Here is a 10,408-nt window from a genome sequence, read left to right on the forward strand (position 1 = left end):
GGGGCAGTCACCCCCAAACTGGAGCAGTGGCTCAAACAGATCCCAGGAACAACATCAGACATCTCAGTCCAGAAATGTGCAGTTCAAGGCACAGCCAAGATACTGGAGGAGAACCTGAAGCTACCAGGCCTCTGGTAGAGGACCTGAGCTCAGAGGATGAAAGAGACCACCCGCGGAGGGTGAGAAGGGGAATTTTTACACACACACACACACACACACACGAAAGTGGCTGTTTTGACGCAGTTTATAACCAGTTTATAACCACAGGTGTTAATTTCTCAACATAATACCCACACCATGAGCCGTTATCGGTCAAATGGATGATTAAAGCTATGTTACTATGAAAAATAGTTATTTTAAACACTGACATTATTTACTGGCCTGTACAGTAAGGTCACCGATTATTCTGGCCATCATAACCTGTGACCAGTGTGATCCTGGCTATTTGAGGGTTAATTATTTTAAGTGAGATATGACTGTAATGAAGAGGTGGCAGAAACACTAAAAACTACCAGAACACTTAAAATCATTTCTTAATTGCTTTACAATTAAATGGTCAAAGTTGGTTTACATATTTTAACGATAGAAAAAAGACATTCAGTACGATGGTCCATCAAACAGTTTTCAGAGTTAAATACAAAGGAATACATTCTATTTTCTTTGTCAATGCGATGGTAATAAAGGAGCCGTGAAGTTTACAATCCCAGCTGTATCAGTATTTTCGCAGTTTACCTAAAGACTCTTCTCGCTGATCTTCAAGACGTACCTGCGTTCTACAGCCCCCTGCGGTCACAGAAAATGATGGGTCACAGATTTTGCTGTAACACCGGCTTACTTTCACCCCTGGGTATATCTGTGTGAACAAAGAATGATGTGCAGCATGTGCATTGAAATTCGTGTGCATTTAACACACAGAGCCACGCTGGCCAACGCGCGTCTCCTTGTCTGCACTGATAAAATGTATGTGTTCCTCTGTTAGATGGTGCTTTAGCGGACCAGTGATTCAGTCCATGGAGGAGCTTTCACACTTGCCTCGTAGTTGCGCAGCACACTGGTTTTATTTCATTTTTACCATTATTATTTTTTTATTTTTTACAGCGACATGCTGTAAAATGCTTTCTCTACTTACAGTCAACTTTGGCGTGCAGCTGAAGTTGCTGCACGCGGAGATCAGAAAACCCGTCCCATAAAGCTCGGGCAACCAAAACAGTCTCTGTGGTGCTTATTAAAAACCCTAATAAGGGGAGACATGAAAAAATTACATCTACCGTTTGTACCTCTGTGTCCAGCAGAGAAGCACAGTGCAGCAAATTTAGCTCATCATACAGGGTCGGTCCAAGGTTGTATGAGGCCTTGAGAAGAATTTGACTTAGGGTCCCCTTTTGCTGCTAAGAACATCAGCACCACAAAAAGTATTTCACCATAGACTGAGTGAAATCTGGGAGAGGGACTTAGCTTAATTAGCCAACCTTAAAAGCAATCAGTGATAATTGTAATTTACTAAGATATATTTGTGAACAAACAAAGTGCAAACTAAAAGATTAAACTCGTAGCATCAGTTTGTATATATGGTAAAACAACAATGCAACTATAAAGATTGATCTTGGCACTTTACAAAGTAAACTTGCCAGTTCTTTAAATGTAAATGTTAAACAATTTAAAATCTTTTAATTTGTCTATGCTTGAACCATTAAATCAAATTTAACAACATTGATATTCTCAATAAAGAAATGTTAGATTTCTATATCTATGGTCTGATTTAAAATGTTAGTATTTATGGGGACCCTACAAGCCTTGGGAGTCTTAAGGAGCAACTGAAGTGCAAATAATTGATATTTATTTTAATTGTATTTTTTTGTAATTGTTGCTTTCAAGATTCTATAATGGTGGGTCAGCAATGTTTTCCAGTAACATAATTACCCAGTAATATTTTTAAATTTCCTGTCAATGTAACATTTTTTAATACAAAAAACACGGTGGGCCACTGGTGAACCAACTCGGTGCCCCAAACACCAGGCTTAGCAAGTTTTCTGGGAGAAACCCTGCAAAGCTGGATGTCAAAATTTGAGATAGAATATCAATGGATACCAGTCATGCAAAATAAGTCATCTGCAGTTTAAAATTGGTTTTTGGAAAAGAATAAATATTAAGGTACTGCTTAAAGTTTATAAAATAAAAAATATTTATAATAAACAGGTTCCTAGGAGGAAAGAAATAACTCCTACTTTGAGGTTTCAGGAAGTCCAGCAGACAGCTCGAGGAACACAGACAGATAGTTTCCACGGACGACGCCGTTACCATCCTGAGAATGTCAAACAGTAGTTACCAGCTTTAAACAGAATTCTGGACATTTCTTTTCTAAATTATCCATCAAAAACATTGAAAAACAGCTTCAGCAAATAAAATAGCTTCAGACTTACTGGGTAAACTTTAAGCCTCCAGCAAAGGCCAGATATCTGCAGAGGAGGACTGTAGACAGGGTCAGCCCGCTGCCTCAGAGTGCTACAAACAGAACAAACCTACTTTTAGACCTACAGCAACATGAACAAAGTGGGACTTTTTACTTTTCTGCTCTCCAGAGAACATTTAATAATTAGTTGGATGGAAGGAGCAGCTCTGGCTTCAGATAATGAAGACCTTAATTATGGGTTTAAAAAAAGCAAATAAATGGTAGAAACTCTATAAACCACAAAGATTAATATGGAAAATACTCAATTTCACACATGTATTGATCAACAATACTCCAAAAACACAAAATCTCCCTAGTTTCTAGTGTGAATATCTTAGTATACTTGAAATAATACAAACCTAACTTAGAAGTAATTTCCGCAAGAAATTTAGTTTTAAGTCAGTAATTCCTTAATATTGATGAAAAACTACTAGCTCCACTGGCAAATTATTTCACTTTGTACTTTTTCATCAATATTAAGAAATTATTTACTTAAAAAAGCTTCTATATCTTGCTGAAAAGTTACTTAAGTTAGTCTTGAAAAAAAAATTAAGATATTTGCACTGGAAACTAGACCAAAAATATTTGGTACTATTTTGTGTTATGCAGTGAACCACCACATTGATTGGTTTATTGTATATTCAAATGAATTATTTTATTTCAGAAGCACAATGACACTGAAAAAAGTAGGTTTATTATTATTTAAATGGGGAAACTATTATATATAAACAAATAATTCTTAGCACCACCATGATAAAATTCTCTACTTTATATTGATGAGAGTGTTGAGGAACGTTTAGTTACTAAAAGAGAACTTCAAATGTATATGCCTGGGGTATATATGATGTGCCCATGGGTCACGTTAACGGAATATTTTATGTACTTGACCGTTTTGGGGGTTTTTCAACAGTGGAAAAATTTGATACCTGTCTGTTGGTGGAATTGTGTAGACATTATAGACTTTACGCAAAGAGTTCATCGCAGATGCAACTAAAATCAATCAATAAAAAAATCTTATCTGAATATCATCTCATGGGCACTGAACTAAGTGTGTCTTGCCGACCGAAAGCTGACCGAGTGTTGAAGAGTGATGGACTGGACGCTTTGGAGTGCGACTGGTTCAGAAGCGCATTTCAAACCAATGGTTGAAATTCCAGTCTCCATTACACACAGAACAAAAAAATGAAAGAGGATGCAATGTTGTGTTAATCCATTTGTAGTCTAAACAGAGGAGCTGGCAGTTCATCTTGAGGAAATAAATAAAAGTGCAGAAGTTAGTTAGACTGTAACATGCGCAATACGCTGCATAACCAATGGGGACGCAGCTCCGCCGCTGTGAAGAATTAAACTTAACTCACCCAGCAGTTTTAACAAACGAAGCTGGAAGACATTACCCTCCTGCTCCCAGAAGGAGAGCGGCACTCAGGAGAAGCGCAGCAGATGTAACATCTGTCCGTTTCGGGGAAGTGAAACCACACAAAAAAAAATCTTCGAAAAAGCGCACATCCGGACCACACAGGGTAAAAAAGCCGGCAAAGTTCAATTAATTGGTTTGGTTCATACAGATCCAACTGTCTGATGAACCAGCGCAGATTTCTCTGCAGATGCAACCAGGAGGAATTTGTGAGGCTGTGCGTTCAGAACCCAGCAGGTGAATTAATGGTAATTTAAGTGGAGTCTTTAATTTAATTTATTAAAAGTTATTAGGGCCACAGTCAGTGGTTTGTGTCACTATGGAGAAAAAGTTAAATGTGTTTATCTGCTTTATGTGTGATGGGATATGGATACACGGCTCAACTAGGTGAACATTAACTAACCCGCATAAAAATGCAGCTCAATAGCCATGTTAATATGATTATAATTTGACAGGCAAAAATAGTACATGACAGATTTTTTTAATGCTGTCAAGTCAAAATGACAGACAAAAAAAATGTCTAGTGCAGCCTCTGGATGTGACACTCTTCAAAACTGGGGAGACAAAAGAATTTGTTGCTAAATTAGGGGAAGTTTGCATTACTCTTTACACTAACTATATCTGTATGTGTGATACACCATAAAGTGGGAGAATTTAATTATCACTTGGTGATAGTCCAGAAAATCTGTTTAAGAATATACGCCACCACACAGAAATTAATAGTATTGCAATTAATTACATATATGGGTTTTTAAAACAAAACAAAACAAAAAAAAACTAAATTGACCAAAATACCCTGTTAAATAAATAAACTAAAAAAAAAGGGTAACGAAGGTTCGGGCAACATCTCACCAGGAGACCGGAATTGAGGAGCCCCGCCCCTCGCTCTTCAGACAGAGTTTGGGGAAGAAGACGGCGGTTGTCCTTTCTTTCTCTCACTGACTGTTCGTCATTACAGGCTCTCCAAGATCAAGGGAAAGCAGAAAGTCTTCAGAAGAAGAAAAAAAAAAACAGAAAAACAAAACAAAACATCATTTGTTACATTTGTCACTAAAAGTACAGACATGTAACATATGTCACTGTTTCCACTGTCATGTGTGCATTCCATTACAGTTATTTATTAGCTTAAATAACTTAGGCAGAGCTCATGCTTCACCCAAACTCTGCACAGCCATTTAGTCCGTCAGTAAACTGTTGTCTGCACTGAAAGACAGTTTTTACAGAATTTTACATGTTTCTTTCAGAAACTAAAAGCTACAAAAAAGAGACAAAAATGTTTCAGTAAGCAGAATATTTAAGCTTCTTTCTTTGCAGCCTAAATCAAATATTTACCTGAAGTTGATGAGTACAAAAGTGCTGGAATCATAAGCAGGAACCAGCTCACTAAAAACCAAACATTCAGGTGAGTATGTTCAACAGTTGTTATAAGCCATGAAACTTACTGAAATCGTTATATTTTGCTTCCACTGAGGTTACCTAGTGAAGTCCGGTGGGACCGGCGTGGTGACGAACGACTGCATGGGTTTACGGTGGACCTGCTGGAACATGAGCAGGATCTCTGGGCTCTTAGAGATCAGCTCACTCTTACTGCACGAGTGAAGCTGTGCAACACAAACACATGCAAACACAAAGGTCTTGCTGTGAAACCACTCAAATATAAAATATACTCAGATATAAATAGTATGTAGCAGTTGTCATAGTTCTTTCAAGAATCTGTTTTATCTGATCAACAGTTCATATTTTTACAGTTCTAAATTATTGCTTGACTGCGTTAACATGCTCCATAACCGATGGTTGAGAAAGTACTCAAACAAAAGTACCACATTAACAACAACAATGCAGAACAATGCAGCAGATAAAGCATGTTTTTATTGTGTTTTCTCTCTAAGACACAGTTTAGATCTAGATTTGTGATTCTAAGAATCAAAATTTCAGGGATGACCTGCAGGGTTAAATGTAATTAGGCAAAATGAGAGGAATTATTATACCTTTGAAATGTTTTATTTAACACAAAATAAACACATTCAAGAGAAAGTTGTTTCCCTGAAAAAAGGGACTTTAAACAGACCTAACAAGTGCAGAGTGATTTGAAAACATCGTCTCTCCTGTCCTAACAGCATGAACTTCACTTTTTGCCACTAGTAGCATTTATTTTGAAAAAAAAAAAAAAATCCAACAGGAAAGGGATGGAAAGAAGGGGAGTGGGAGAGGACATGCGACCAAGGAAGAGGAGTCAAAATTGGGGCTGCCACTTAGCAGTGTTGTAGTCAAGACACTTAATCTGAAACCAAGTTAAGAGCCCTGCAATACATGACACAATAAAATGCGAAATGTAATCAAAATTGCTTCTCAATTTGACCTGAAAGACCCACATTCCCATAAAAACACCTACATATTAAATATTTAGAGCGGAAATAAATGTATCCAATATCATCATCAATTCAAACTCTTTGTTCAGCTTTGCTTCCATCTCTGTACCAGAATCCGGAGGTCTTATGCCATCCCTAAGAAGATAACGTCCTGAGATCCCTACTTAATGTCGGGATCTCTAAAAGCTTCTTTAAGTATGTTAAATCATTCAATCTTAGGGCTAAATAAGGGATGCAACAATAAGTGTTCTTAAAGAAATCTGATTAAACCAGGGAAGTAAGAGAAAATTAAAATGGTAATTTTAATTACCATTTTAAAATTACCATTTATCGTGTCCATGAGGACATGATACAGCTAAATACTGTATCGTGTCCTCATGGAAGAGGTGTGTGGAATTTCACAATGGATTACACAAATGACTTTTTATTTTGCACTTAAGAAAATCAGCTATGTTACAATGAACAAGATCGATAAATTTTGGGGAATCTGGTCTTTTACACTTGGCTGATCCAAAATGATATCCAACTCAACGGGTGGAAAGAGGGCTTGTTGTAAGACAAACTGGTGTTTATGCTGGTTGGTCTATTGAGGGTCTGCTGCAGTTTTTTTTCTTCTCCCATGCCCTTATATTTTTTGTATTTGTAAGTGATTATACATGTTCTTGTGCTCTTGTTAAAATCAATAAACATGTTTTTGTTTTTTTTAAAAAAGCGCAATGTGACTTAGATGTAACATGTAACACAAGCGCTTTATAGAAACAAACTGTGCTTCTTTACAGTACTTCAGATGTAACAAAGTACTTGAACTTTGTTACATTCCAACACTGTCCATAACTATTTTTGGTTATTTATTTCTCAAGCGTTTTTTTTTTATTATGCAAGATTTCTTGAAGTTGGCATCAGTAGGAATACTGAATTTTTTGAAAAGGGAATATATTCTTCTGAGGCAGCCAATAATGAAGACAAATCTTTGAGCTTACAGTTTTCATGGCTAAACTAGGCTAAATAAACTAAAATAAGCTAAACCAGGGTGATTGTGACAGAACAATGTAATTACATGGCATGACAAGAGTGGTTTCTGGATTGCTTTGGATACTAAAACAATTGATCTGTGAACAACGGACCTGATGCTCCACCTCCTGCAGCAGAGATTCCAGCAGCTCCGTCTCCTGGGTCAAAGACGTCTTCTGGCCTGTTAGGGAGGACAAGGCATTTCTATTTGCAGTTTGCTGAATGCTAGCCCTGATGGAGGGCTGCAGATTTTGTGTGTGGGTGCTGCTGAGAGCAGGCATCTACTTGCTCCTGATAAATATTTCAAATGTGTATTAGTCATATATAACGGCGGCTCTGCTGTTTTCAGCACCAAAATATTTTGTTGACGAAAAAGAAAAAAAAAGAAAAAAAAAACACCTCAGGCCACATTTTAGTGCAATGACAAATTTAAAATCTTTTCAGATGGGAAAAGCAAAACAAAAGGGCTTCAAGGTGACTGTTGTAAGAATCAATGGTTCCATCTTAGGATTTTACACGTTAGGACATAATATGGAAATGCAACAAATTTCCAGATATCAATATTTAGCAAAGATCAGGCCAAAATAAAAAGAAGAAGCTGGGTGTTTCCATTGAGACAGCCTTAATGCAATCTTCCACACACCATCTGAGAAAGATTATTCACAAGTCAGAAACTTGTAAGACACCTGACAATTTTTCCCCAAAAGTGATCATCTCAGGACTTTCAAAGTGTGCAAAACTCAGAAAAACTCTTCAAGCCTCCATCAGCAAGTTTAACTGCTAAACAACATTTTTCCAATTTGCTGCAGCTTCCAGATCAGTTTTCGGTGTCCTACCCATGAGAGTGATGAGTTTGTTCTTCAGCTGGTTGTCCAGACGAGCAATCATCATTTCCACCGCGTTCCGGATCTCCCTTACCCTCTCGTCCTTCGCTCCCCTCACAGCCTCCACGTTTCTCTCCTGAGCAAGAAAACGTGAATCAGTGTGTGCTTCCTAGAGGACACTTGTGGTAAAACATGCTGAATAAAACTTAAAAATATTATGTGCTGCTGGGTTGTCATTGTAAATTAGTGGCAGACCAATGACCACAACTGCAGCTGGCTGAAGTTAACAATCTCTGCAGCTTTTTTATGATGCAAGACGTCAGGAATTGATGTAGTGATCTGGGCTTACACAAAAAAATCTAAAAGGAGACTTTTTGATTCCATCTGATATGGGGGAATTTTTCTGCCACAATTTGAGAGCACACATTTTCAGTCTAAAAGTAGGTTTTCATGTCTTTTGTTCTCAAAACGTTTAATAGTTGTCCTTACATTTTCAGTTTGAAAGCAGGACTTCCTGTCTTTCTTCTCAAAACTTTTGCTCTCTTTCAAATATTCACTGTGCTCTGTCAAACCTTTCTCCTCGCACTCAAAACTCCTCTCTGCTCGGATCAAATCTCTGCTTGCAAACCTCTCTGCTCCCTTGAAAATAATTTTCTGCTCGTCCTTGGAACAAAAGAGCACCGTCGCAGGGCAACCTCTCAACCAATAGAATGAAAGTGTTATTACTGGATGTGTTTGTTTGTTTTCCACTAGTGGCTGTGTAGCTACTCTCGATTGGAGCAACCTGCACCACCCACTGGAGAAACAACCTGCTCCGTGTTACACTAAATATCCACCAGCAGTGCTTTACTAGTCACTAGCAGCCTACTGATCATAGTCAGGAGTTCATTCACCAAACCAAAGAAAATGGATCCACAGAACCAACTGTGTTACAACTTAGTCACGACATCTTATCTATCTGTCTATGCATGAAGGATAGGTTTATAGATACATACGTATATATATATCTTTTATATATAAATATATGTGTATATCAATGATGTGCGGTGAGGATCATAGCTGGTGAGGCACTGACTTAATCAAAATCAAATTTACAAATATAGCCCCCCGGCATGTTGTTGTCATGCGGACAACACTGGAGGGCAAAAAGACAATCCTTTACATGCCATCCATAGCCACACTGTCACGGTAGAATAATTCCGTTAACTCAATGAAACTTGGAAATGAAGGTATTATTAATTTAGTGCTATGCTGCACAGCAAAGGGAAAAGTCACACAAACTCGTTGCCACAGCAACTGACAACGCAACTTTATGTTTCAGGATTCAACACCAAAAAACACTCAAATATTTCCCACACAAAGAACAGAACATTCAGTCTGCTGGCTTAATGTTTATTTTGCAATTAATAAGTGAATGCTGTGGTAGATTAGCTACCAGTTCTATTAGCTAATCTAACACAGCAGTTTGAAAGATTTAGCGGGGGGAACGCAGTACCTGCAAGAGAGAGGAGCAGCTGTCTGCTGTAAAGAATCATTAAGTTCACTGCGCAGCCGTGAGTTCACCACTAATCAGCCGTGACTGATTAGTTTTTTGAGAACAATCTAAAACACAACTTAGTCAGTTAATAAATAACTTTTTTCCCCATTTCATATTGTTTCTATTGTTCGTGCTTTACTAGAGCAGGGCTGCAATACGCCGATAGCGGAAGGTTTTGAGTCGATCTCAGCATTAGGTGACAAACTGAACGCTGCCAGGAGGCTAAGACCAGCAGGTCCTCCTCTGATTGGCTTAAAACGTTCATAACTTTATTAAAGAACAACAACAAAAAAAATCAACAAAACTTGTTCAAATTAATGACCCAACAACAATAATAATCTTAGTGATTATTGTTTCAACAAGGTGTTGCGCAAATCTGTGCGTTTTGGTTCCATTACCAAAATAACTAGCAGAGCAGGAGTTTAAAATTGACTATTCAACCACCACTGTGTTCAGGGAGGATTATTAATGATGCAAAATAAATATCAAGCCTGCAAACCTAATATCGTAACGGACTGAATGTTATGTTTTTAACGCAATCTCTGCTCGGCTTGCAGAGTGCAGGTGGTTGCCACGGCAACGGGTGTGCTTAAATGACAGAGAGGGAGAGAATAAAAAGGTAGGAGTGGTTTAGAGTTGATCACCTGTTCAGGTTGTTTTACCTTTGTTTACCTTTGCTGTGGCTCATTACAGCCGCTGTAATTACTGAACATTCAATAAACGACAAACTTGGACTAATTACCTCATTAGTCCGAGTATACGTCATTTACAACAGTAGTCCCCAACCCCCGGTCCGTGGACCGG

General features: G+C 38.0%; 1 protein-coding gene across 1 annotated transcript in view; it reads right to left on the reverse strand.

Annotated features, from left to right (window-relative positions):
- LOC103130777 (E3 ubiquitin-protein ligase TRIM37-like) overlaps nucleotides 1-10,408 on the reverse strand; it is a 71,320-nt gene that overhangs the window by 58,606 nt on the left and 2,306 nt on the right. Inside the window, exons 2-7 of the mRNA XM_016666165.1 lie at nucleotides 8,080-8,236; nucleotides 7,357-7,424; nucleotides 5,340-5,464; nucleotides 5,196-5,246; nucleotides 2,421-2,502; nucleotides 2,224-2,302 (exon numbers count right to left, since the gene is read on the reverse strand). Coding sequence (XP_016521651.1) covers nucleotides 2,224-2,302; nucleotides 2,421-2,502; nucleotides 5,196-5,246; nucleotides 5,340-5,464; nucleotides 7,357-7,424; nucleotides 8,080-8,236 — 562 coding nt within the window. The remainder of the gene's footprint in view (nucleotides 1-2,223; nucleotides 2,303-2,420; nucleotides 2,503-5,195; nucleotides 5,247-5,339; nucleotides 5,465-7,356; nucleotides 7,425-8,079; nucleotides 8,237-10,408) is intronic.

The sequence above is a fragment of the Poecilia formosa genome, unplaced genomic scaffold, assembly GCF_000485575.1.
Source record: "Poecilia formosa unplaced genomic scaffold, Poecilia_formosa-5.1.2 Scaffold671, whole genome shotgun sequence".
Taxonomy (NCBI): domain Eukaryota; kingdom Metazoa; phylum Chordata; class Actinopteri; order Cyprinodontiformes; family Poeciliidae; genus Poecilia; species Poecilia formosa.